This window comes from Chaetura pelagica, unplaced genomic scaffold, assembly GCF_000747805.2.
Source record: "Chaetura pelagica isolate M959 unplaced genomic scaffold, ChaPel_1.0 scaffold325, whole genome shotgun sequence".
Taxonomy (NCBI): domain Eukaryota; kingdom Metazoa; phylum Chordata; class Aves; order Apodiformes; family Apodidae; genus Chaetura; species Chaetura pelagica.
The window spans coordinates 82893-108791 of NW_009953307.1; the positions used below are offsets into that span (position 1 = coordinate 82893).

General features: G+C 59.5%; 1 protein-coding gene across 1 annotated transcript in view; it reads right to left on the bottom strand.

Annotated features, from left to right (window-relative positions):
- LOC104389109 overlaps nucleotides 1-25899 on the bottom strand; it is an 81183-nt gene that overhangs the window by 20033 nt on the left and 35251 nt on the right. Inside the window, exons 5-31 of the mRNA XM_009998063.1 lie at nucleotides 18953-19006; nucleotides 18270-18302; nucleotides 17034-17078; nucleotides 16354-16446; nucleotides 15550-15597; nucleotides 14998-15090; nucleotides 14194-14241; nucleotides 9026-9070; nucleotides 8803-8886; nucleotides 8261-8346; nucleotides 8119-8161; nucleotides 7042-7127; nucleotides 6900-6942; nucleotides 5793-5908; nucleotides 5651-5693; nucleotides 5171-5317; nucleotides 5030-5086; nucleotides 4725-4883; nucleotides 4565-4613; nucleotides 3175-3297; nucleotides 2948-3001; nucleotides 2613-2750; nucleotides 2418-2428; nucleotides 1917-1958; nucleotides 1643-1702; nucleotides 751-792; nucleotides 234-411 (exon numbers count right to left, since the gene is read on the bottom strand). Coding sequence (XP_009996365.1) covers nucleotides 234-411; nucleotides 751-792; nucleotides 1643-1702; nucleotides 1917-1958; nucleotides 2418-2428; nucleotides 2613-2750; nucleotides 2948-3001; nucleotides 3175-3297; nucleotides 4565-4613; nucleotides 4725-4883; nucleotides 5030-5086; nucleotides 5171-5317; nucleotides 5651-5693; nucleotides 5793-5908; nucleotides 6900-6942; nucleotides 7042-7127; nucleotides 8119-8161; nucleotides 8261-8346; nucleotides 8803-8886; nucleotides 9026-9070; nucleotides 14194-14241; nucleotides 14998-15090; nucleotides 15550-15597; nucleotides 16354-16446; nucleotides 17034-17078; nucleotides 18270-18302; nucleotides 18953-19006 — 2020 coding nt within the window. The remainder of the gene's footprint in view (nucleotides 1-233; nucleotides 412-750; nucleotides 793-1642; nucleotides 1703-1916; nucleotides 1959-2417; nucleotides 2429-2612; nucleotides 2751-2947; nucleotides 3002-3174; nucleotides 3298-4564; nucleotides 4614-4724; nucleotides 4884-5029; nucleotides 5087-5170; nucleotides 5318-5650; nucleotides 5694-5792; nucleotides 5909-6899; nucleotides 6943-7041; nucleotides 7128-8118; nucleotides 8162-8260; nucleotides 8347-8802; nucleotides 8887-9025; nucleotides 9071-14193; nucleotides 14242-14997; nucleotides 15091-15549; nucleotides 15598-16353; nucleotides 16447-17033; nucleotides 17079-18269; nucleotides 18303-18952; nucleotides 19007-25899) is intronic.

Consider the following 25899-nt stretch of genomic DNA (forward strand, 5'->3'; position numbering starts at 1 on the left):
GCCCCCTGCGGGGCCGGAGGGGCTGGGGGTGACGGCGCTGCCGGAGCTGGGGGGTCCTTCCCGGCAACGTGGGACCAGGGATGGCCCCAGCACGGGGGGCGGGGTCCGGGGCTTTGGGGACAGGGTTTGTCTCAGCTTTGCTCGGGAGGTACATTCCGGACCAGGCAGTAGCACCAAAGTTCATGAGGTCACCAGTGACGAAGCGCGGTCACTTCCGCTTCCTCCCGCAGTACTTGCCCTGCGCGCAGCCGCCTGCGGGGCGGGGAACCACAGGTTGGAGCCGCCGCACCCCGAGCCCTGGCGAGAGGCCTGGGAGCGGGGCAGGGGGTGCCGACCCAGCGACCCGACCGCAGCGCTCACCTCTGAAGCCCAGAGCACCGAGGGCTCCTCCGAAGGTCTTGGGGGGCTTCCCTGTAGGGGCAGGCAGAGCGGGGTGAGTGAGACCCCCACCCTACTTGGCTGCTGGGAGTGGGAAAGATATGCACTCCCCACCCCAAAACCGCCCCGCTTGGGGGCTGGGCACTCACCGCCGAATCCCAGCTGACCGGCAACCCCACCTGGAAACAGAGTGAGGCCCTCAGCACCCATCCTGCTCTGCCCTGCACCCCCTGGCTCAGCCCAGTTCCCCTTGTTGCCCCCCCGACCTTCACCGTGTCCCCATGCTGTGTGGGCTTTGCATGTCCCCACGAGCCAGCAAGGGACCGAAGTGTGCCCTGGATGGGTGTCAAGGAGCTGAGCTAGGGATGGTACCTGGAAATATGGGTGATATGCCAAAGCCAGGAACTCCAGCCCCTAGGGAAAAAGTGACAGCCGGTGACAAGAGTATCACCCCAACCATGCTTGGCTGCAGGTTCACTGGTTCACTGCAGGGACAAAGCTGCTGCAAGAGCCCCTGTCCCCACTGGGGCACTCGCCTGGTTTCAGTGTGCTCTCCCAGGCAGTGGCATACCCAGTAGGGAACAACAGCAGGTGGGGACAGCAAGAGGGGACAAGCATGGCCTGGTAGAGAAGATACTCCCAACCCAGCCCCAAAGTGCAGCACTCACCTGGCTGCAGCCCCCCAACACCAAAAGCTGCGGGACGGGAGAGCCCTGGTGAGGGTGGGGAGTGTGGGGACAGAGAGGGGATCACCTTTCCAGCCCCTTGACTGGAGCAGCCCCTGTTTTCCTTACCTGGCTTGGGAGGTTTTCCAGCAGCTCCTGGATACAAGATCCCTATGTCAGAGAGGGGCATCAGTGCAGCCCCAACCAGGGCTGGGGTTGCAGGTGGACCCTGCTGTGAAACCAGAAGGTCCCCAGGCAGGGACTTGTATCTCCACATGTTGAGGACATGGTACAGTACTGTCCCCTGTCCCCATGGCACAGGCAATGCTGGTGCTATGACTCTCAGTACCTGCTTGCCAATGACGTTCCTTTCTGATGACACCCCAGGAAGCAGGGCAGTTGGTAGACACAAGATGGGCCACAGGTGACAGTGTGGGGTGGGACCACACCAATGGGTCCAGAGGGCACAAAAGGGACCCTGCCTTCCCTGCACCCCATGCAGCCCCCTTCCTTTCTGACACTCTGCAGCACATGCTGCTTCTTGGCTCCTTGTGCCCCAGCCCTGAGCATCCTCAATACTAGGGGCCAGCATAACTCACCAGCACCAAGCCCACCAGCTCCAAGGCCACCAACTCCGAGACCACCGACTCCAAGGGCACCTGTGATGGGGACCCCAGGTGAATGCCAGAAGGGAAGGGCAGTAGGGCAGCATCTGATCCTCTCTTCACCTAGCCCCATGTGTCCCTGTCCTTTCTCGGGCAGCCCGAATCCTCCTGTGCCCTGGGGGAGTGTCCCTCTACCAGTATCCCTCTGGGGACCATCCCTTTGCCTACATATCCCCGCTGCCTGGGCTTAGCTCCTGCCGGCACCTACCTGGGATGCCGCCAACCCCTGGGACTCCAGCCCCGGGAACACCTGCAAGAGAGAGACTGTTAACCCCTGTCCCCCCCAGCCTGGTACTCACAGCTCAGGGCACCCCCAGTCAATGCTTGACCCACTGTGGGTGGCCCTGACACCCATCCTAGGTGCCCCTGGCACCCATGTCACAGCACTCAGAGCACAAAGACTCAGAGGGGGCTCATTACCTACATGACACATGGCTGCAAACAATGCAGAGCAGGAGAAAAATGTCCCCCACGAGTCCAGGGGAGGGGGCACGGGCGGGACTTTGCACCTATGCATGACAGCACACCACCTCCCACACCTCGGCCACCCTCCACCAGGGCACCAGGGAGCACACAGGGACATGAAGCAAGGCCAGCATTCCAATGGCCAGATGAGGAGGGTGCCCAGGGAGGTCCGAGGTGGACCACAGGCAGGGCAGCAGAGATACATACCGAATTTGGGAGGTTTAGCACCAGGCTGCACACCTACTTGGGGGATGCCTGTGAAGTGAATGAGGGCACCACTGTCAGGACAGTCACTGCTGCGTCCCTCCCGTGTGCCAAAGTCACCCCTCTCACCTGCATCCCCTCCTGCCATCCCTTCACGTGGCTCCATGGTTTTTAGCATCCCCCGCCACCACTGTCCCCAGGCTAGTCCCCAGCTACAGTGTGACAAAATACATACCTGCTCCAGGTATCCCCACACCCGGCACCACCCCAGGCACAACACCAACACCAGGTGTCACTCCTGGCACTCCTGGAACTCCAGCAACACCGGGCACAACGCCAGGCACTGCACCAGGCACCCCTGGAACCCTAGCACCTGAGGAGAGAGAGTGAGGCAGTGTGGGATGATCCCACGTTGTCACCAAACTCCAGTGGGATGATGTGTTCAGTGAGGGGTGCCCAACCCCAACTGCCCCCCAGTCTGTGTCATGCCAGGGCTCCCAGGGGGACCCCAGATGCCCACTGCCCGGGAAGGGCCAAGCTGCCACTGATGGGCTTTGCTATCCAACTCACCAAATTTGGCTGCCTTGGCTGCTGCTTTGGCTGCTGCGGCCGGACCTCCGACCCCTGAGCAGAGACAGCGAGAGAGGGGTCAGTGCCCATGGGGAGGCCCTCTGCAGAAATACCCGCGCCTCCTGCCTTGCTTGTATCCCCCAAGGAATGGTCAGGAGGCCCTATTCACACCCATTCTGCCCCAGACCTACTCCTTTGCTGCCACCACCCACTTTCCTCCTCCTCACCTGGAACAGCTCCAACACCAGGGGCCAGGCCACCTACACCAGGGGCCAGGCCACCTACACCAGGAGCCAGGCCACCCACACCAGGAGCCAGGCCACCCACACCAGGAGCCAGGCCACCTGCTCCTGCAAAGAGAAAGGGAAGGATTGGGGCATCAGGTCAGGAAAAGAGGTGGTGAAAGAACTTAGCTAAAAAGGCATGGCAGGCTACAGTGGGCGGGTGGGCTAGCGGGCGGATGGGTGAATGGATGGACGGACAGATGGACAGAGTGGACAGATGAATACTGAGGTGGCTAGCTGGCTGGTGGTGTGAATGGGTGGGTAGAAGGGCAGGTGGATGGACTGATGATGTGTGACCTGGACAGGCTGGATCAATGGGCCCAGGACAATTGTATGAGGTTCAACAAGGCCAAGGGCTAGGTCCTACATGTCACTCACAAAAAGCCCCAGACAACACTCCAGGCTTGGGGAAGAGTGGCTGGAATGCTGCCTGGCAGAAAAGGACCCAGGGGCTGACAGCTGGCTAAACATGAGCCAGTGTGTGCGCAGGTGGCCAAGAAGGCCACAAGCATCCTGGCTTGTATCAGCACTAGTGTGGCCAGCAGGACCAGGGCAGGGATTGGCCCCACTGGTGGGGCTGCATCTCAAATCCTGGGGTCAGTTTTCCCACCTCCCCCTTCCCCCCCCCCTCCCTGGAAGGACAGTGAGGGGTTTGAGCATGTTCAGAGGAGGGCAACAAAGCTGGGGATGGGTCTGCAGCACAGGTCTGAGAAGGAGCAGCTGAGGGAAGTGGGGCTCTTCAGCCTGGAGGAGAAGAGGCTGAAGGGAGACCTTCTCATTCTCTGTGGGTGGGTGTTGATCTCTTCTCCCAAGTAATCAGCATTACATGGAGAGGAAATGGCCTCAAGTTGTGCCAGGGGAGGTTTAGATTGGATATTAGGAACAATTTCTTTACTGAAAGAGTGGTCAAACATTGGAACAGGCTGCCCAGCAAAATGGAGGAGTCACCACCCCTGGAAATGTTAAAAAAATGTGTAGATGTGACACTTGAAGACATGGTTGGCATGGTAGTATTGAGTTGGTAGCTGGACTTGATGATCCTAGAGGTCTTTTCCAACCTTAACTATTCTATTGTTCTATGGTTCTATAACAAGGTGTATGGATGGTGAACCTGGGACCCTCCATGCAGCCCAGGTGGCTGGAGAGCACAGCCTGACATAGCCAGGACCCCATTGCACATACAGCCCTGAAGAGGGCTCATCCCTTGCCCTGACCTGCAGGGATCATGTGCAGGGCTGGGCCTCAGCCCCGACAAAGGAAACAGTCTGGGGTGGGAGGGTGGAATAAGACAGTGCATGTGGGATAACCTCATAGAGGTTCTGGCTTACCGTACTTGGCTGCTTTGGCAGCTGCTTTGGCAGCAGCGGCGGCTGCTGGACCTCCTGAGGGAGAGGGGGAGTGTGAGCGGTAGTGATGGGCCATGGTGGCCACACTGGCACACCTCAGCTGGCCCTGTTGGGGATGTCCTCAGCATCCCTTAGACACCATCTCACCTGGTATGGCTCCAACCCCAGGCACCAAACCAGGCACACCGACTCCAGGCACACCGACTCCAGGCACACCGACTCCAGGCACACCGACTCCAGGTACACCGACGCCAGGCACACCGACTCCAACGCCGGGCACGCCGACACTGGGCACGCGCCCTGCTCCTGCAGAGAAGTGCAGGGATGTGGCAAAGCGGGCAGCCTCTGCAGGTAGGGGTCCTGCTATGCTCCCCACCATCCACAGTCCCAGGGGTGCTCCCCACCCACCAGCATCTCTCCTCACTCCCTGGGAAAGGGTGACAGTGGCTCACCAAAAGCTGCGGCTTTCGCTGCTGCCTTTGCCGCGGCTGCCGCGGCTCCTGGGCCACCTACTGAGGACACAGAAAGGGGAGAGTCAGAGGACCAGCAAGGCCAGCACCAGCACATTGGCTCCTGCCAGCACAGCCACTCACCACCAATGCCGGGAACCAAGCCAGGAACGCCAGCAACACCGGGGACACCAGGGACTCCAGGAACACCAGGGACTCCAGGAACACCAGGGACTCCAGGGACTCCAGGGACACCAGGAACGCCACCAATGCCAGGAACACCAATGCCAGCTACAGGAGGCAATGTGAGGAAAAAAGACAGATACAATTGCAAGAACAGTTTTAAGGTGGAACCTCAACATAGGTTGCTCTCATACTCTTGTGTCATGGCTGCGAAAATCCCAGAGAGGAAGAAGGTCCTGCTTTGGGGACAAAGCCAGGCCTGAAGGGACATAGGCTGTGGGCATTCCATCCCCAGGTGCTTCTCCATAAGAACACACTAGCAGGGATCCCTGGGAAGACCTGCCTGCCTGGGGACACCCCAAGTGCCAGGGGTGCAGAAGGTGAGCAGGGGTCCCCGGGGAGCTGCTGGGAGCTCCTTGCACCGTGCAGCACCTACCGTACTTGGCTGCTTTTGCTGCTGCTGCTGCTGATGGCGCCCCGACTCCTGGGAACAAGAGAGAGAGGGACCCTCAGCCACCAGCCCTCGTGCCCCGCACAGAGCCGGGCAGTGGGGACAGGGCTCCTGGCAACAGTCACCTGCTACCCCAGGGACACCTCCAACACCAGGCACCAAGCCAGGGACACCTCCAACACCGGGCACCAAGCCGGGGACACCACCAACGCCAGGCACGAGGCCTGGGACGCCGCCAACCCCTGCACCTGGAAGGAAGCAGAGCAGTCAGAGCCGCCAAAACACCCTGTGCTGCTACTGGGAAAATAGTCTCCCCAGTGTCATGGTAGGCTCCAGGCACCTGGCTTTGAGGTGGGCTCTCTGCACTTCAGAAACCACCTACTCAGGAGACCTGGGATGCTCCCAGGATGGGGATTCCCAGCTTCCTACACCCAACCCACGCACTGTCAGGCCCTGGCCAGGCTGCCCAGGGCAGTGGTGGAGTCATCATCCGTGGAGCGATTTAAAAACCTTAGAGATGTGGTGCTGAGGGACATGGGTTAGTGGTGGCTTTGACAGTGCTGGATTAATGTTTGGACTTGGTCATCTTAAAGGTTTTTTCCATCCAAAACTATTTCCTATTTCTGTGATTCTAACCCAGGGGTCTGGAGCCCACCAGGCCACCCAGGAGCTTGGGGACCCTCGAGTTCCCCAGGGCAGTGCTTGTAAATCCCAGCTGCCCCCAGGGCTGATGCAGGCTTTGGATGCTCCAAGCAGCAGTTTTTTGTTCCTTGCTCTTTACCCACAGAACAGTCAACAAGGGCAGCAGTGAACATGGGATTGTTATCACCAAGCGCATCCACCACTAACGAGTGGCAGCTCCTTACAGGAACTGTCTCTCTAGACACCCCATGGGAGCTCAGCACAGCAAAACTACATCTCATGGAGAAACCAGGCATCAACTCCTCAAGGCCCATTTTCATCCTAAATGCCCCACTTCCCTGGGCATGTGGTGGGATTTCTCTCTACAGGACATGGAAGAGAGATGGAAGAAATGGCTGCAGCTCAGCCCCCAAAGGAGAGCTGCTGTCGGGCAGGGCAGCTTCCAAGGAACTGCCTGGGCTTTAAGAACCCATTGGCAGGGATCCCTGGGAAGACCTGCCTGCCTGGGGACACCCCAAGTGCCAGGGGTGCAGAAGGTGAGCAGGGGTCCCCGGGGAGCTGCTGGGAGCTCCTTGCACCGTGCAGCACCTACCGTACTTGGCTGCTTTTGCTGCTGCTGCTGCTGACGGCGCCCCGACTCCTGGGAACAAGAGAGAGAGGGACCCTCAGCCACCAGCCCTCGTGCCCCGCACAGAGCCGGGCAGTGGGGACAGGGCTCCTGGCAACAGTCACCTGCTACCCCAGGGACACCTCCAACACCGGGCACCAAGCCGGGGACACCACCAACGCCAGGCACGAGGCCTGGGACGCCGCCAACCCCTGCACCTGGAAGGAAGCAGAGCAGTCAGAGCCGCCAAAACACCCTGTGCTGCTACTGGGAAAATAGTCTCCCCAGTGTCATGGTAGGCTCCAGGCACCTGGCTTTGAGGTGGGCTCTCTGCACTTCAGAAACCACCTACTCAGGAGACCTGGGATGCTCCCAGGATGGGGATTCCCAGCTTCCTATACCCAACCCACGCACTGTCAGGCCCTGGCCAGGCTGCCCAGGGCAGTGGTGGAGTCATCATCCGTGGAGCGATTTAAAAACCTTAGAGATGTGGTGCTGAGGGACATGGGTTAGTGGTGGCTTTGACAGTGCTGGATTAATGTTTGGACTTGGTCATCTTAAAGGTTTTTTCCATCCAAAACTATTTCCTATTTCTGTGATTCTAACCCAGGGGTCTGGAGCCCACCAGGCCACCCAGGAGCTTGGGGACCCTCGAGTTCCCCAGGGCAGTGCTTGTAAATCCCAGCTGCCCCCAGGGCTGATGCAGGCTTTGGATGCTCCAAGCAGCAGTTTTTTGTTCCTTGCTCTTTACCCACAGAACAGTCAACAAGGGCAGCAGTGAACATGGGATTGTTATCACCAAGCGCATCCACCACTAACGAGTGGCAGCTCCTTACAGGAACTGTCTCTCTAGACACCCCATGGGAGCTCAGCACAGCAAAACTACATCTCATGGAGAAACCAGGCATCAACTCCTCAAGGCCCATTTTCATCCTAAATGCCCCACTTCCCTGGGCATGTGGTGGGATTTCTCTCTACAGGACATGGAAGAGAGATGGAAGAAATGGCTGCAGCTCAGCCCCCAAAGGAGAGCTGCTGTCGGGCAGGGCAGCTTCCAAGGAACTGCCTGGGCTTTAAGAACCCATTGGCAGGGATCCCTGGGAAGACCTGCCTGCCTGGGGACACCCCAAGTGCCAGGGGTGCAGAAGGTGAGCAGGGGTCCCCGGGGAGCTGCTGGGAGCTCCGTGCACCGTGCAGCACCTACCGTACTTGGCTGCTTTTGCTGCTGCTGCTGCTGACGGCGCCCCGACTCCTGGGAACAAGAGAGAGAGGGACCCTCAGCCACCAGCCCTCGTGCCCCGCACAGAGCCGGGCAGTGGGGACAGGGCTCCTGGCAACAGTCACCTGCTACCCCAGGGACACCTCCAACACCGGGCACCAAGCCGGGGACACCACCAACGCCAGGCACGAGGCCTGGGACGCCGCCAACCCCTGCACCTGGAAGGAAGCAGAGCAGTCAGAGCCGCCAAAACACCCTGTGCTGCTACTGGGAAAACAGTTTCCCCCGGTGTCATGGGATGCTCCAGGACCAGCTGCTCAGGTGAGCTCTGATGCACCCAGGATCGGGATTCTCAGCTCAGCTCCAGAGGTCTGGGGCTGGTAGAGGACCCCAGGAGATGGGCTGGGGTGGTGAGGCAGGTGGTGAAACCCCAGCACCAATGCCCCGTTCTTACGTGTCCTAAGAGTCAGCCTTGCTCTCGAGCAGCTGCTGGATCTGTCTGAGAGAACTCACCTAAAGCTCCTGCCTTTGCTGCTGCCTTTGCTGCTGCCTTTGCTGCTGCAGCCGCCACAGCTGGCCCCGCTACTGCTGAAGGAGTGGGATAGAGTCAGGAGTGCCGGACAGGGGCTATGACCTTCTGTGCACCACAGGACCAAGCCCTACCATCACCTCACCTCCAGTTCCTGGGACAATGCCAGCACCTGGGACCACTCCACCAACCCCTGGGACACCACCAGCTCCTGGGAGGGCACCAGCTCCTGCCACATGGGAGAAGGGGGCCATCATCTTGGTCATGCAGGGATACACCAAGCATCCTCCGCAGCCCAGAAGGGAGGGAGGGATCAGCTGGCCCACTGGGGCAATATGGGATGGATGTGCCTGGGGAGGGCAACTCACCATATTTTGCTGCTGCTTTTGCTGCTGCCGCCTGTGCTCCAACTCCTGGGGAAGAACATGAGCAGCCCCTGAGGTCCCCAGACTATTACCACTTCAGCTCCCTTATCCCACAGGGGCCCTGGGGACTGGCCCCTCCTGTCAGCATTCGCCCTCCTCTCATCTGGGTGGTGATGCACCTCTCCAGGCTGTCCCAGTGGTGATACTGTTGCCCCAGGGCCACCAGGCAGTGGCTAACACCCAACCCAAGGACCAGCAAAGTGACGGCAGTACCATCTCCCCACCGTGCCTGTGGCAGTGCCCCATCCTGGGTGTGCCTGCAAAAGGAGTGTACCTGTCCCAGTGGGGTACCCTGCCTTTCCTCCTGCTCCAATGCCAGCTCCTATCCCACCGGGCCCAAAGCCTGCAAGCACAATCAGAGAGGCAAAGCCAGGTCAGGCACTGGCCAAAGGAAGTGGGGTGAGGCAGTCGGAGCAGCTTCCTCAGTCCAAAGGACCTTTCCCTCCCCAGTCAGTGTGGGAGTGTCAGCAGATGTTGGGGGAATGCCGGAGCCGGCTCTTCCCCAGTGGAGATGCAAACTTGTTCAAACATCCCCACCCAGAGCTGGCAGTCACCTGGGATGTGTCCTAGCACAGAACCAGAACATCTCTCACAGGTGAAAGGCTCCCAGCCCCATGGCCTGGGATGCTAGGAGAGCTGGGTCGCTCCCATCTAGGACAATAGGCATCACAGCAAGGGTCCCCCAAGGGACCACCTTGCCCTGGGAGAGGGATGGTCCTCACACTGCCCAGGGGTTGGTGACCACAAGGACATGGCGGCAACTGGCAGAGTCACAAGGAGCTACAACCACAGTGAGGGCTATGAGCACTCACCGTAGGGCAGCTTACCAGTGCTGTAGGGCAATCCATAGCCACCTGGAGAGGAGAGAAGGTGGTGGGTTAGCACCTGGCTGCCAGTGCCTATGCCCCTCTGCCCCGTGGTGTAGCCCCTCTCTGCCAGCCAGCACCACACATGGCACCAGCCCACAGGGCTTCTTCCATCAGGATAGTAAATCCTCATACAATCCCCCTGTGATGGAGCTGGGCCAGGACATGCTCTTCTCCATCACCTTGGAATCAGTGGCTCCAAAAAGAGCCACCCACTCTCCGCCTTGCAACCAGGGCTGTGGCATCTGAATCTGGTTTTGCAGGAGCCTCCCATGACACCACTTAGGCAGGGGGTCACACAGGAGCCCAGTGACTAGAGCTGTACCCAGCTGGACACACCATGGCCAGCTCTGAAGGAAAGCTTTTAATTGGAATCAAGGCTTGGAAGCCTCTGCTGATACGTGACCTAGTGAGGAGGGGAGGGATTATGAGCGGGAACATTGCGGCTGCTGACGAAATGCCTCCTTGTGAAAGAGCAGGATTCCACCGCTTCAGACAGCACAGGGATGCCCGTGACTCCACAAGGATTGGGTGCTTGGGAGCCAGCAGCACCAAGCTCCCATTGCTGCTGGCAGTGGCCTGAGGAGTGGAGATAGGGCTGCCACTTCCCCCATGGGGACACATCCAGCGGCACTTTCCTTGGAGGGTGTTGCACACCAAGCCCTCCTGCCAGAGGGTGTTGTGAGCAGGGTGGGGATCTACTGCAGGCAGGACAGGATTGCTCATGGCAAAGCATAGCCTTGAGCATGGGACACTGTCCCCTCCTGCCAACCAGCATGTTGAGACCAGATTTCCCTCCATCCTGCCAGGCTGTCTTGGTGTGTCCCACCGAGCACAGTATTGCTGGAAGGAAGAGTCTTCCCAGGCTGCAGTGGCCATGAGCTGTGCTGGGTGTCCTCCACCTTAGGGGCCCCAGTCACCCATCTTGGGACAACCCATCAGCACCTTGCTCATCCCAAAGCTGCCGAAGTATTTGGCGCTGGGTGACAGAGGTGGCAGTGACTCCAAGGGCTTAGTCCAAGCCCTTGGGTCTCAAAGGGTTTTGCCAGGTCCAAGCCCAGGTCCCCATCATCCCCAGCGAGGTGTGAGATCAGCCCTGTCCCCAGGGCTGTGGGGGACTCATCCTGTGCCAGTGTGAGGATGCCACAGAGGGCATCCTGCTTCGGGGGCTCAGGGCCCTGCATGCTGGCAGGAATTGAAGTGGTTTGGCATAGATCGATGATATTCAAGTGTGTCCAGGCACTGGGGAACAGTCCCCATCCCTAGGGCATCAAATGGGACCCCAATTTCAGCCACAACTGATCCACCAGCAAGTGAAGTCACTCCGAGGCCACCTCATGAGCAGTGACAGCATAGAGCAGAAGTTGGCTGGGGTGTTTGGAGCAAATAATCCAAAAAGAAGACTTTCCACTGCAAAACCTTATTTTCCCCTCCATCCGCTTGTCCCCTACAAACCTGAAACTGCTGTAGCTGGGATACGGCCCAAGGGACACCAGGATGACTGGGAGCCCCTGGGTCTGTCTGTAGTATCAAACTAAGAGCCTTGACAGTCAGCCCAGCATATCCCCACACCACTGGCCCCAAGCCCTCAGAGGTAAGCATCCCCCTGCACCCTGGGAAGGCCCGAGGTGCCAGGCAGTACCCCATGGCTGAAACCACAGCTAGGACACCACCACTGTCCTGTTGGCCCCTGCAAGAGGCATGATGCACCATCTGGGGTCCCTGGCCAAGGAGATGGGTGCCCTTCCCTAATTCATTGAATGAAGACTCCCCAAAAAGTGGGTGACCAGCAGCAGTGTCCCATTCAGGCTGTGGGACCCTGACGGGGCTGCAACAGGTTTTGGTGAGTACAAAACGCCCCCAGATCCATTTGCTCTCTGTCAGCTCAGGGATGCAGGTCCTCACAAAAATCTGGCTGCCCCCCTCCTTGGGAATCCTCTGGGGACCGATAAGCTGGCAGCCTGACCCTTGAAGGGCACAGCACCCAGAACAGGCTGCCTGGAACTGCTGGTCCTGCTGCTGTCCCTTCAAGGGCACAGCCAGCTGGGGATGGGCAGAGCTGGCACCTGGCACAGGGCTGGAAGACTGAGATCCCTAGAGCATCTCAGCCTGGAAAAGGGCTGCTGAGAACCCTCAGGCTGGACCTAAACCTCATCTTGGTGGGCAGCAGGAAGGGAGACCTGCCCAGAGCTCCATCCCCACCACCTGCCTGCTGGTGGTGCCTCTGGCTAGAGCTCCTTGAGCTGGGACATAAGGCCCAGATGAATGCCCAGCACAACCCCAGGAGCCACAGAAAGCAGACAGTCCCTGCAAGGGCTGTGCCTCATGCAAGGAGGAGCCAGCAGGGACAACCTGGGGTGGCCTGGCCCAAAGTATGTCCCCAGAACATGCTCTTTCCTACCTTACAACAGCTGGAGAAAAGAATAGCATCATCCTCATGGACTGTAGGCAAGAGCACCAGCAGCAGGCAGTGGCCCATAGGGCTGTGATAAGTAGGGCTGCTGCTGGACACATCTGCCCAGTGCCCTTCACTCTGTCCTGCTGTCTCAGGGCCAATACCGATCCTGACATGTCCAGGGGACCAGGGGCACAATGGCTCAGCCCTGGGGAACTTCTCCTGGCACTACTGGGGGTCCTTCAACTCCAGGCTGTTGGCTGTGACAGCTTACCTGGGAGCTTAGGAGCTTTGATGGGATACCCCAGAGGGACACCGGGCTGCTGACCTCCAAAACCTCCTAGTCCTGCAAAGCCAACAGCAGACTCTCACCTGGAGCCTGTACCCAGGCTGCCACAAGTCCTTGCGAGAGGGGAGTGCACAAGAGAATCTCAAGAGAAGAGAGTGAGTGGCTTGGGAAGCCCTGAGGCGTCTTCTGGGGTGGGGAGGCCATGGCTGTGATGAACAGGTTTGAGAAGGGAACAGGTGAAAGAGATAGGACACTCACCAGGGACTCCTGCGAAGGCTCCTGCTCCTAGGCAGAAACACAAAGGCACCACATGAGCCCTGGGGCTGGTCCTCAGGGTACACACCAGTTTGCACGGGCTTTGTAGGCTCAGCTGGGAGTCAGTTTCACCCACCCAAGTGCCCTGTGGGGCAGCAAGCCTGAAAGATGGGCTGAAGCCAGCCCTGGCAGGGTGGGGATGGTGGCAGAGCTGGAGTCGCCTCTGCCCAGAGGCCTGAGGAGACCTACCTGGACCTTTTGGCTTGACTCCAGCACCAGTGGGCACTCCAGGCAGCACCCCTACGCCAGGGAAGCGAACACCTGAGGCAGAGACCAGAGGTGCCAGGTGAGCACCGTGAGGCCTTGTTGACACGCAAAACCTTTGTATCCAGCTCCCAAATCCCTGTCACTCAACTCTGGCCCAGCACAGAGCCTGTACCCTGGGACAAGGTTCTCTTATCTCCCAGGGCCAAAGCTGCCTCCCCTCAGGCAAAGCTGCTGGGGAAGGGTTTGCTCCAGCCCTTGGGATGCCTGTGCTCTGGGGGAGTGGGATGGGCACCGAGCTGCCCACACAGGAGCTTGGGGTGTTTGCAGGGGACATGGGTCTCACTCATAACATCAGAGCACCAGCCAATGCCACGATGCAGCCAAGCCCTAGGCCTTGCTGCCTGCCCTTGGTGACATGTGGTGGCTTTGAGCAAGCTGGGGCTCTATGGGAAGCTGGAGGGGGGGTCTGTCTGCCTGCAGAACTCTGACCCTCAAGGGGAAATAGGCAGCAGTTTATCCTTTATCCTTGCAGTAATTTGGGTTGGGTTTTTGGTGTTGAAGTTTTGTTTTGTTTCCCCTTTTACAAATGTCTTTCATTATAACTCAGGCATTCTCTGACATGGAAAGGACATTCCTTACCAGTAACACACTTCTCCTTCTGACTATGTTGAAACATCTTGTTTTCACAAGTTTTCCTCCCCCAAATTACTTTGCAGTGAGGAATTCCTCTCCCCCCACCATCTCCTCCCCCTCCTTTCCACATTGCATCTGGCTGGGCAAGCTGGCCCTGGTGTGCTCTGTGCCAGCTCCTTTCTCAGAGTTGCCTGCTCCCGCTGAGCTTGGCACAAGTATCTGATGATGCTGGGTCCCCTGTCTTTGGCATGGTGGAATGTCACTATGGCCCCAGCAAAAGGGTTTGGAAACTGTTATAATGCCTAGTTGGCCACAAGACTATTGATCAAAACCAGGGTGCTGGCACCAGGTGAGGACCCCTTTGGAGGTGGGGGTGCTGCCAGTGGGGTGGGGACCCCCAGCTCACCTGTGCCGGGGAGCACACCACCCGGGAAAGCTCCAGGAATCCCAGCGCCTGCCGGGCGAGAGAAAGGGAGGGATGAATGCCTGGCTGAAGCCAATCCCCACCTCAGCCCCCGCATCTGGGACTGTGCACCTACCTGGTACTTTGGGGGGTTTTCCTGCTGCACCAGGCCCAGGCTGCACCCCGCCCGGTGCTACCACACCTGCAGGCAGCAGAGACCCCTTGAGCTGTGGGCACCAGCCCCTGGCAGGCACGTGGACAAGTCTGCCCCAGGCTTGGCTACACTGGCGCCGAAGGATATAACCTACCTGTGGAGACCCTGAGGCCACCAGGGGCACTAGCTCCACCCACGCCACCAATGGCAGCACTTGGGGGCAATGGGAAGAGGAGGGTACCAGTGAGAGATGCCACTGCTGGACTACAGGTTGCCAGATCAGTGCAGAAGGAAGGAACAAGCTCAGGATGGCTCTTGGGGGGTGAAGAGAACACCCTGAGTCACTACGAGGGGTGGGTCCTCTAGACCTGGGCAGAGGGACCAGGCAGCTCAGTGCTCTTGGCTCCTGTGGGCTCAGGTTTGGCCAATACCCCTTCCCAGCACACCAAGAAGTGCCAGTGTCCCTCCAAATTGTTGGGGATCCCTGTGAGAGCACTTCCTACCTGCAGCCCCCCCAGCTTCACAGAGAAAGCTTTCCTAATCCAGGATCCCAGGGGACACCAGGAGTCTCTGGGTGCTGCCCAAGCCCCACTGTTGCCTTGCCTGGCATTGCTACCTGGCTCAGCATGGCCTGGGACACCTCTGGCACTCACCAGCTTTGGCTGCAGCCTTGAGCGCGGCAGCAGAGGCAGCACCCGGGAAGACACCCCCAGGGAAGGCACCTCCGGGGAAGAGACCCCCAGCACCTGTGGGGAGGAGAAGAACCTGCATGAGCATCCCCACACATGTGGGCACAGGGGTGGTGCTGGTCTGTGGGGAGCTGCGTGGTAGTGCTGGGGGCTGGCGTTAGGCTGGGCAAGGCAGCAGCTTGTAGGCATGGCCCTGTCCTGCATTGGCTTTTTCCCGCACCCGCCACGCCCCCGCACCATCTTCCCTGGCTGGGCAAGCTGGCCCTGGTGTGCTCTGTGCCAGCTCCTTTCTCAGAGTTGCCTGCTCCCGCTGAGCTTGGCACAAGTATCTGATGATGCTGGGTCCCCTGTCTTTGGCATGGTGGAATGTCACTATGGCCCCAGCAAAAGGGTTTGGAAACTGTTATAATGCCTAGTTGGCCACAAGACTATTGATCAAAACCAGGGTGCTGGCACCAGGTGAGGACCCCTTTGGAGGTGGGGGTGCTGCCAGTGGGGTGGGGACCCCCAGCTCACCTGTGCCGGGGAGCACACCACCCGGGAAAGCTCCAGGAATCCCAGCGCCTGCCGGGCGAGAGAAAGGGAGGGATGAATGCCTGGCTGAAGCCAATCCCCACCTCAGCCCCCGCATCTGGGACTGTGCACCTACCTGGTACTTTGGGGGGTTTTCCTGCTGCACCAGGCCCAGGCTGCACCCCGCCCGGTGCTACCACACCTGCAGGCAGCAGAGACCCCTTGAGCTGTGGGCACCAGCCCCTGGCAGGCACGTGGACAAGTCTGCCCCAGGCTTGGCTACACTGGCGCTGAAGGATATAACCTACCTGTGGAGACCCTGAGGCCACCAGGGGCACTAGCTCCACCCACGCCACCAATGGCAGCACTTGGGGGCAATGGGAAGAGGAGGGTACCAGTGAGAGATGCCACTGCTGGACTACAGGTTGCCAGATCAGTGCAGAAGGAAGGAACAAGCTCAGGATGGCTCTTGGGGGGTGAAGAGAACACCCTGAGTCACTACGAGGGGTGGGTCCTCTAGACCTGGGCAGAGGGACCAGGCAGCTCAGTGCTCTTGGCTCCTGTGGGCTCAGGTTTGGCCAATACCCCTTCCCAGCACACCAAGAAGTGCCAGTGTCCCTCCAAATTGTTGGGGATCCCTGTGAGAGCACTTCCTACCTGCAGCCCCCCCAGCTTCACAGAGAAAGCTTTCCTAATCCAGGATCCCAGGGGACACCAGGAGTCTCTGGGTGCTGCCCAAGCCCCACTGTTGCCTTGCCTGGCATTGCTACCTGGCTCAGCATGGCCTGGGACACCTCTGGCACTCACCAGCTTTGGCTGCAGCCTTGAGCGCGGCAGCAGAGGCAGCACCCGGGAAGACACCCCCAGGGAAGGCACCTCCGGGGAAGAGACCCCCAGCACCTGTGGGGAGGAGAAGAACCTGCATGAGCATCCCCACACATGTGGGCACAGGGGTGGTGCTGGTCTGTGGGGAGCTGCGTGGTAGTGCTGGGGGCTGGCGTTAGGCTGGGCAAGGCAGCAGCTTGTAGGCATGGCCCTGTCCTGCATTGGCTTCTCCCAGCACCCGCCACGCCCAAGTACCTTCTTCCATCCACATCCCACCCATCACTAGCTGTGCCACCACCACCCAGGGCACCCTGCAGTGTCACTGGCCACTGCACATGCTGGGGTTCCCTGCAGCTCCAGGCAGGCTGGACAGCCACATGCAGGCACTGTCCCACTGCTGAAGACCCTGCGGGGACCCCAGGTCCCTCCTTGACCATCACAGCTCAGGGGCATCCAGCCATGGTTGGGGGACCACAGGGCTGCACGTTGGTGGCTGCTAGTCCCTCGGGTCTGGGAAGGAACCCTAGCCCAGATGGGACCTGCCAGGCAGGCTACAGAGGGCACTTGATGGGGACAAGCCACATGCTGTCCCTAGGATGGGTCGCTGGGAACACTGTCCTGGGGACAGCCCAGAGCAGGGCTGGCTGGTGGTCTGTGCTCACCTGGCTGCAGGCCAAGTGCGCCAAGTCCCCCAAGAGCTCCGACCCCTGGAAAGAGAAGTAGGGTGAGGCAGAGGGAGACATCCAGAGCCAGAGGAGCAGATGTGTCCCACTTGCACCATCCCTGGGAGGTGGGAGCATGTCCAGGGGATAGGCATAGGGATGGGTGACGAACATGCCCACCAACATCTGTGTCTCCCATCCTGTCCCTTTCTGCCTCACTTACTTCCCACCCTGCCAAGCCACAAGGGGACAGAGACAAAATGTTTATGGCTGAGGAATGAGTGCCTGCAGCTCAGGCCAGCGCCGCCTTCCAACATCTGGGGCTAATCAGCCCTCGCTCCCTTCAGGCGCAAATTCCACAGCCCTTGGCTTGGGGAAGATGCCGCTCGGCTGGGGCTTCAGAGCCGCACTACCACGTTTGGTTTTAATTACGCCAAAGTAAAGGGCCTTGTTTTTCTTTCCACAAGCTGAAATCTGAGTAAACGGAGGTTGTCGGGTCCTGCCTCAGGCTGGTGCTCCTGCCACACAGCCAGGCCAGCTGGGGGGCCATGGGGGGGGGCACTGTGCCTCTGTCCTGGGGCACAGCGGGTAGCCCCAGGGCAGGAAGGGAGGGGGAACCTGGGTATCCACCTAAAAGAGCATCCCTCCCTGGGCCTCAATGGGCACTGAGCATCTTCACTGGCACCAGATTTGTCTCCTGCTGACCCAGCACCTCCCAGCTGTGCCCCAGGTTCAGTGCCTTGGGCCTCTGCATCCTGCCAGCATCTCATCTCTCTTCCAGCGATGTTCCCTCATGCCTCCTCCTTTCTAGGCCAGACAAACCCCAGCGTGGGCTGCAGAAGCCCCAGCAGAAGCTGCTTAGCCAGGAATGCAGGTGATGTCAGCTCCCCACTGGTCCCAGCTGTGATACCCAGCTTTGCATCTTCCCAAGGAGCTTTGGTGCAGGTTTTTGCAAGCACAAGCACCCCAAGAGGGTGATCAGTGGGGACTGGGGGCAGGGTGAGGAATTGGGGGATGAGGGAGGAAGGCTTCTCAGGCTCTGGGGGCTTGGTAGGGTTTAGTAGGGTAAGACAGGGCTTAAAGTGCCAGTTGCTGCATGCCTTGGCCATGGGGGTGCATTGGGCAGGGCAATTCCCTTGGTTATGTGGGAAAAACATGAAGGCAACAGGGGCTGGGAAACGTCCTGGCCACTGGCAATGCCAGCGATGGTGAGAGGGCCAAGGAAAAGCTCTTTACCTGGTTTGAGAGGTTTTCCTGCAGCCCCGAGTCCTAGGGAAGAGTACGTGAAGAGAGGTCAGAGCTATCCTTCCTCTGAGCATCCCCCAGGGGAGGGATGTGGGACAGACCAGCCTCATAGCAGACTCCATGCTCAACACCAGGCAGCTCTGTGAAGGTGCTGCCCCCCCTCCCCATCCCATACAACCTGCGAAAAGGGGGTCCCAGCACTCACCTGCTCCTAAACCTCCAACTCCAGCACCTGTGAGCAATGGCACAGTATTAGCACCCAGCCCTGTGAGCACAACCCACCCACTCACTCGTGCCAGGCCCCCAGGGGTCCATAGGAAGGCAGAGAGACTGTCACAAGGGTGCAAGGGGTGGGGCATTTTCACTGGGATGTCCCCAGACTTTTGGCTGAAACACTGGGGACAGCTTGTGACCTCAGAGCACCCCCTGTGGCCAGCGCTGAGCAGGGTGTAGGCCTGGCACTGCTTCCAAGTCCTGTCTCGACACTGTGGGACTAGCACTGGGGCAGCCACCCAAGGCTGAGCAGCCAGACAGGGTGTCCCCATGTCCCCTGATCATGGCTGGCAGGTACCCAGCCCTCTGTGCTGGCTTAGAGGTACCTGGGAACTCCTCAGCACCTGCCCGATATCTACAAACAGAGTGATGCCCTCCCAACACTGCCTGGAGCCCCTTACCTGGGAAAAAGCCTGCTCCTGGGACTCCCCCTCCTGGTATAGCACCAGGGACTCCTGCAAGAAAAGAGAACCTTGTTAAAAGCCCCTCAGGGATCCAAGTGTGTCCGGGAGGTCAGGGCAAGGGGGCACATCCTGCAGAGGGGGTGGGATGCAGAGCCTGGAGATGAGGGCTCAAGGGCAGGCCCTGCCTTTTCTTGCACACCTCATTTTCCCCAGTGTAATGGTGGTGACGGGGCTTGAAGGTGTCCCAGCTAGGAAGCTGGGAGATGTGAGCTTGGTCCTGCAAGGGAGAAAAGGAAGGGAAGGAAGGGAGGGAAGAAAAGAGGGAGGCAGGGAGAGAGGAAAGAAAGGAGGAAGGAAGGCAGGAAGAACACAAGGCTGGCATGGACTGGGATTGGCTCTGCTTCCCAAAACTTGTCCTGTACCTCATCTCTATCACCTCCAGCTTCCTGTGGCTCTGGAGGTACAGGTCCAGACATGGTCATGTATGGGTGGGTGAGGCTGTCCCATTTCACCCCAACAGCCCATGGTGGTCCCAGCCAAGGCTGTGGCTGTCATCTGCCCAAGCTGCCTGCTCTGCCTTGCCTTGCCTGTGGGAAGAGTCAGCGCAGGCCAGCAGGATGGGGGTGTTGGACTGGGAAGACAATGCTGAGACCCACCAAAACCACCTACATCCCTCTGCCTATCTCTGCAAACCTGAGATAAGCACCCAGGTCCCACTGCTTTCCAGGGTAACTGGAGCCTATGCTCAGAGGTCATGCTCAGACTCCATGACGTTTTTTTGCCTAGTTTGGACTCTGGCAAAGGTCTAACTCCTGCAAACCACCAGGCAGCCACCCCTAGGTGGTCCCCCCCTTGCCCCATAAAGGCCATGGTGAGTTGGGGGGAGGCTTGGAGGTGGTTGGTGGCACAAGGAACCTACAGTGCAGAGGGATGCTCCATATTCAGCTGGAGTGTGGTTTTGGCACTGGGGGAGTTGCCGTGGGGTTTGCAGGATAGTTGGCAGGGTTTGTGGGGAGGCTGTCAAGAGGATCTGGGGATTGCTGGAGGAAAGTGTAGGGCTGCCATGGCCAGCACCCCTGTACCAAGCTGGACACAGCTCTACTGCCTGCTCTGGGTGGAGGGGATGGAGTTCAGGGTGGATAGGCACTGGGGACCCAGCACCCCCAGGAGCTGGGTGCATGCAGTGGCACAGCCCTGGCAACACCAGGACAGGCTGTGTGGTGCCCAGAGCTGGGCTGGGCAGGACAGCCAGTGCAGGCAGGTGGCAGAGCCACCATGTGACTGTGGAGGGCACATCTTGCTGCATATCTCTTCTCCATCTCAGATACGGTGCAAACTTGGGGGGTGTCCCTCACTGGGCTGCTTCACCCCATCAGCTGCCCTCTGCAACGTGGCAGCGACAAAGGTGTCCTCTGGGCCCTGCTCACATGTGTCCCCCACAACCTGGGCACGAGGCACCCAGCCCAGCTGCGCAGAGATACAGAGCACTGGGATGCACACACATGTGTCAGGACACGCAGATGTCCAGGACGGGTGTCAGGCTGCGGGTGCACAGGGGATGTCAGGACAGACTCACTGGCAGGAAACCCTGCTGGAGGATCCCTGCTAGGGCCCATCACACAGTGCCCAGTGATGTGCAAGAACAGGGTTCAGCCCTGTGCCCCCCAAAACCACCTCCAAGGGCCCTGCAGGGGCCAAATCCAACCCTGAGCAGCTGATGTCCCTTGGAGCGGAAGGGGACACGCGCTCAGTGATTGCCCCGGCACAGCCCGGTCCCCCCTCCGGCACAGCCCGGTCCCCCCTCCGGCACAGCCCGGTCCCCCCTCCGGCACAGCCCGCCCAGCGGGGCTGGCTCCCGGCCGGGAGTTTGCGGAGCGTCTCCTTCTCCCGGCACATTCTCCGCCCACCCCACCTCTCCTCTCCCCACCCCAGCCCTCCCCCCACTCCAGCTTGGAAAAACAAATCCCAACTTCTTGCCTGTTTCCAAACAAGCCCAGAGCGTCCACACGTCGCCTGACCTCCCCCACCGCCGCTGGTGACCGGTATACGGGAGGGGAGTCCCATGGCCGGGGCCAGCGACTGTCCCCACCAAGCCAGAGGGTCCCTGCCATGCTCAGCCCCCGTGGTAACCTCGAGTCTCAGCGCCCCGCAAGGACCCTCGTGCTGAGCTCCCCTAGTCCTCTGTCCCTCTGTGCCAGCAATGCCTGGCAGAGACCCCCAGAGAAACCGGGTAAGGCTCACAGCCTTCCTGGGGTGTGTGGGGACCCTAGAACGGTCCAGGTGATAGTTGTTGGCAGCCACGGCTGCCCTACTGACCTCTTCATTGCTCTCATCCTCCTGGGCTCTGCAGACCCTGGCAGGGAGGTCCCTGGCACTGCCCTCCCTGGGCATCCCCCAAGGCAAAGGTGGGATGCTCATCCCAGTGCCTCATGGCAGGTCTGCACCTTTGGGAGGATTACGGGGGATATGCCAATTCTTCAACGATCTCGATGCCCAGATCCCACAGGTGGGCAGCACTGCCATGGCGCCGTGTTGGCAGCAGCCCACCGTGGCTGCACTGTCCTGAGGCCACACAGGGCTAGAGCAACCAGTCTCCAGCTGCTCGCTGTCCTTCCCCAGCCCCCTCCTTTCCCAAACTTGAAGGCAGCAGCCCATAGCCCACCTTGGGGTCTGCTCCCCAGTGTGGCAGGGCTCCCTTTCCCCCCTAACCCACATTCCCTTGGCACATCGAGAAAGGAGAAACTGAGTCACCAGCCTCCCAGGACTGAAGGAGCTTCTGCCCCTGGTCTGAGCCTGCCAGGTTCCCAGGAAGGGGGCTTCTCCTCTCTCCCAGATGGTCTCCTGGGCCAGGATTGGCTGTAAACCTGCAGAGCACAGGGCTGGCCTGCAGCACCCACCTGGGTGATGTCTTCACAAGTCAGGGGCAGGATGATTTGCCTGGCAGGATAATTTGCATCTGTATTTGTGGCCCCAGCTGCAGTAGGGCTTAACCTCTGATGCCACCAGGATCTGGTATGGAGCCTTATTTATAGAACCTGGACTTCTTTCATAGCTCCGTACCATCGCAAGTCACTATTTGCAGTATCTGCACTGTTTTATCACCTTCACTATTTCTGATTGACTATTATTTATATAATATGCACCATTTCTAGCTGCATCACTGCTTGCAGCATTTTTTTACAAGCCCAATATACAGCTGTTTCTCTATTCAACAGCTGATTTTCCCCTAATTTGAATACTGAGACCAGGATCCACCATCAACGGCTTTGCCATGCAGCCGCACCTCAGACCCACCAGCAGATGCTTGGAGGAGGCTCACATGTAACCACCACAGATACTTCCCTTCTGCCTCACACAGCTGTGTTCTACTTCTTTGGAGAACCAGCTGTGGAAACATGCAATCTACAATCGACTTTGAAGCTGTATCCTGGCCTGAGCTCACTGGTTGCAGTTGTGGGGGGGGAGCAGAAGGGCTGCTCTCAGGAGCCTGGTTCCCCCCCAACCCTAGAAGGCTCCAGCTTCCATTGCAGAACACTGGTGGATGAGCTGTCAGTTGTTTGCAGAGGGAGCAGCCCCAGACGACCTGTACCTCAGGGAGGTGCCCAGCTGGGCAGGGGGGATGCCATGCCAGCCCTATAAGAGTACTACTGGCCCTCGGGCACCTTAGGGACTTGTGTGTCCCTGGAGGGTCTCCACGGTGCCCAAGCTGGGATGCCAGCACACCTGGTGCCAGCCTCTCTGCACCACCTGAGCTGCCCCCCATGGCCCTAGAGCCTACAGGGTGGGGACCCACCAGAGTCCCTCTTGTGCTCCCTGGGGCTGTTGCTCTGAGGGGATCCCCTACGCTCCAGCACAAGGAGCACCAAGGGATGCATGGAAGTGCTGAGGGACGGATGGAAGGACCGAGGGACAGCTGCTTCTCTCCAAATGCTGGGACCTGCTGCACTTGGCACCTTTTAGGGAACCATCCAGCAGCTTCCCCATGAGGAATCTTGGATCTGGCTTTGCATGTCTCCACAGTGCCCAGTACAATCTGCTGCCCCAGAGGGTGCAGAGGAGCAGGGTCTCATCTTGATCCACTGCTGGGAGCTTCCTGAGTGCCACTGGCTGCTGCAAGCTTGGGGTTCAGCCCTTCAACAGGGTCACTGCTCTGAGGGGGGCAGCCTCCTGTGTGTGCAGGGGGTCCCTTTTCTCCCTCCACCCTGGGATCTCTCAGTGCTCCCTTTCCTGCCAGGCTGGTTTGGAGCTGCACCAGCAGCAGCTGCTGGAGGATGCTGCTCTGAGCCCCCTCCAGGTAGGTGCGCCCCCCAACCCTGTGCCACTGGCCATGCCTCTGTCCCAGCTCAGTCCCTGAGGGCTAGCAGGGCCGGGAGCACAGCTGAGCTTGGCTGGTGCCACACAGCACATCAAGCTGCAAAGACACTGGTCACTCCTCAATGGGGAAGTGTTTCTCAGTGTCCCCATCATCACTGTGACCATCTGCAGGGCCAGAGTCCCCCCATCTGTGAGGTGCTTCCCAAACCAGCAAACAACCCTGGAGAGAGAGCCAGGGACTGGAGCTGCACAAAGAGCCATAAACTGCTCAGAAACTGCAACGTCTTACCCAGGGGCCAAAGTCTTCCTGGGACTGTCCCAGCTGGCCACTGCATGAGAGCTGGGGAGCATGGTTCAGCAAGCCAGCACAGAGCACCACTCCAATGGATGGGGAGCACTGAGGTCTGAGCTGCATCCCACCAGAGATAGCACCTTGAGCCCAAGCTGCAGCTACCCAGAATGAGGCACTGATGGCAGCTCAGCTTTGCAGGAAGCTGCCTGTCTTGGCATGGCTTCAGGGTCATGCTGCCGAAGCCCACCATGCTGAGGCAGAGCAGGCAGCTGCAAGGCACTGACAGATGATGTTGCATGCTGCGGAGAGCAGCCTTGAGGATTCTGCCCTGGGCAATGAGTGGCCCAGCCTGCAGCTGCCTGCTGCCCTACACAGCCCTGACGCTGCCCTCCCCTGCCCATGGGATCCTGCATTCTCCCCTCCTCTGGTGGCCATTCTCACTCTTCTGTGGCCAAGAAGCCCCATGTGATGGCTCTGAGACCAACCCAATCACTGATGCTGGCCCTGCCCATGGCACACTCTCCATAGCACGACACAGAATGTCACCACCTGGCTCTGTGGAGGTACCTGTCCCATCCCTGACCCCACCATGCCCCTCACAAACCTTTGTGCAGTTTGGCCATTGCAGGGGGCAGAGCTGCTCCCCACTCTGTGGCCCGGTTACAAGACACAAGCAGTCCCACGGGCATACACCTGCTCTGCTGGCTGCCCTGGCTCTGTCCCTGGCACCATGGGATATGGCTATGCTGGCTTGCACCTCCCTGCCCCAGCAAGGGTTTGCTGCACATATGTGTGCATTTGCTGAGGGTGTCAGCCTGCCCAGGCAGAAACCAACCAGCGTCAATGGGGAAGTGTTTCTCAGTGTCCCCATCATCACTGTGACCATCTGCAGGGCCAGAGTCCCCCCATCTGTGAGGTGCTTCCCAAACCAGCAAACAACCCTGGAGAGAGAGCCAGGGACTGGAGCTGCACAAAGAGCCATAAACTGCTCAGAAACTGCAACGTCTTACCCAGGGGCCAAAGTCTTCCTGGGACTGTCCCAGCTGGCCACTGCATGAGAGCTGGGGAGCATGGTTCAGCAAGCCAGCACAGAGCACCACTCCAATGGATGGGGAGCACTGAGGTCTGAGCTGCATCCCACCAGAGATAGCACCTTGAGCCCAAGCTGCAGCTACCCAGAATGAGGCACTGATGGCAGCTCAGCTTTGCAGGAAGCTGCCTGTCTTGGCATGGCTTCAGGGTCATGCTGCCGAAGCCCACCATGCTGAGGCAGAGCAGGCAGCTGCAAGGCACTGACAGATGATGTTGCATGCTGCGGAGAGCAGCCTTGAGGATTCTGCCCTGGGCAATGAGTGGCCCAGCCTGCAGCTGCCTGCTGCCCTACACAGCCCTGACGCTGCCCTCCCCTGCCCATGGGATCCTGCATTCTCCCCTCCTCTGGTGGCCATTCTCACTCTTCTGTGGCCAAGAAGCCCCATGTGATGGCTCTGAGACCAACCCAATCACTGATGCTGGCCCTGCCCATGGCACACTCTCCATAGCACGACACAGAATGTCACCACCTGGCTCTGTGGAGGTACCTGTCCCATCCCTGACCCCACCATGCCCCTCACAAACCTTTGTGCAGTTTGGCCATTGCAGGGGGCAGAGCTGCTCCCCACTCTGTGGCCCGGTTACAAGACACAAGCAGTCCCACGGGCATACACCTGCTCTGCTGGCTGCCCTGGCTCTGTCCCTGGCACCATGGGATATGGCTATGCTGGCTTGCACCTCCCTGCCCCAGCAAGGGTTTGCTGCACATATGTGTGCATTTGCTGAGGGTGTCAGCCTGCCCAGGCAGAAACCACCCAGCGAGCCACGACCCATGCCATGCACGGGTGGATGGAAGCAACACTGGTGACACAAGTGCAGGTGCCACCCCAGGCACCCAGAGCCTATGATTCGGGTTGAGCTGTCCCGAAGATATCCCAGACAGGCAGCCTGCACACATCAACTGCAGGATGCCCCCCCCCCCACAGCCCCTCCAGCTCACCCCTCAAGTGGACTGGGAGGTGATGGGTGCCAGCTCCCCTGGTCCCTCACAACTGCAATCCCCGTGGGGGCTCGGCAGCCACCCCCTGCTGCCCTGCCCTGCACCCTGCCTGCCTGGGACCAAGCCCCTCTCCAGGACCCAGCACCTTGCAGCCTCCTCCTGACAAGTGCTTTGCCCAGTAGTGCCATTCCCAGACTGCCCCACTCGGTTGACATCCCACCCAGACATGGCACATGCCACCCAACCGGCAGTGGGGCAAAAAACCCTCCAAGGAGGTGGCATCCAGAGGGGCTGCCCTGCCAGGCT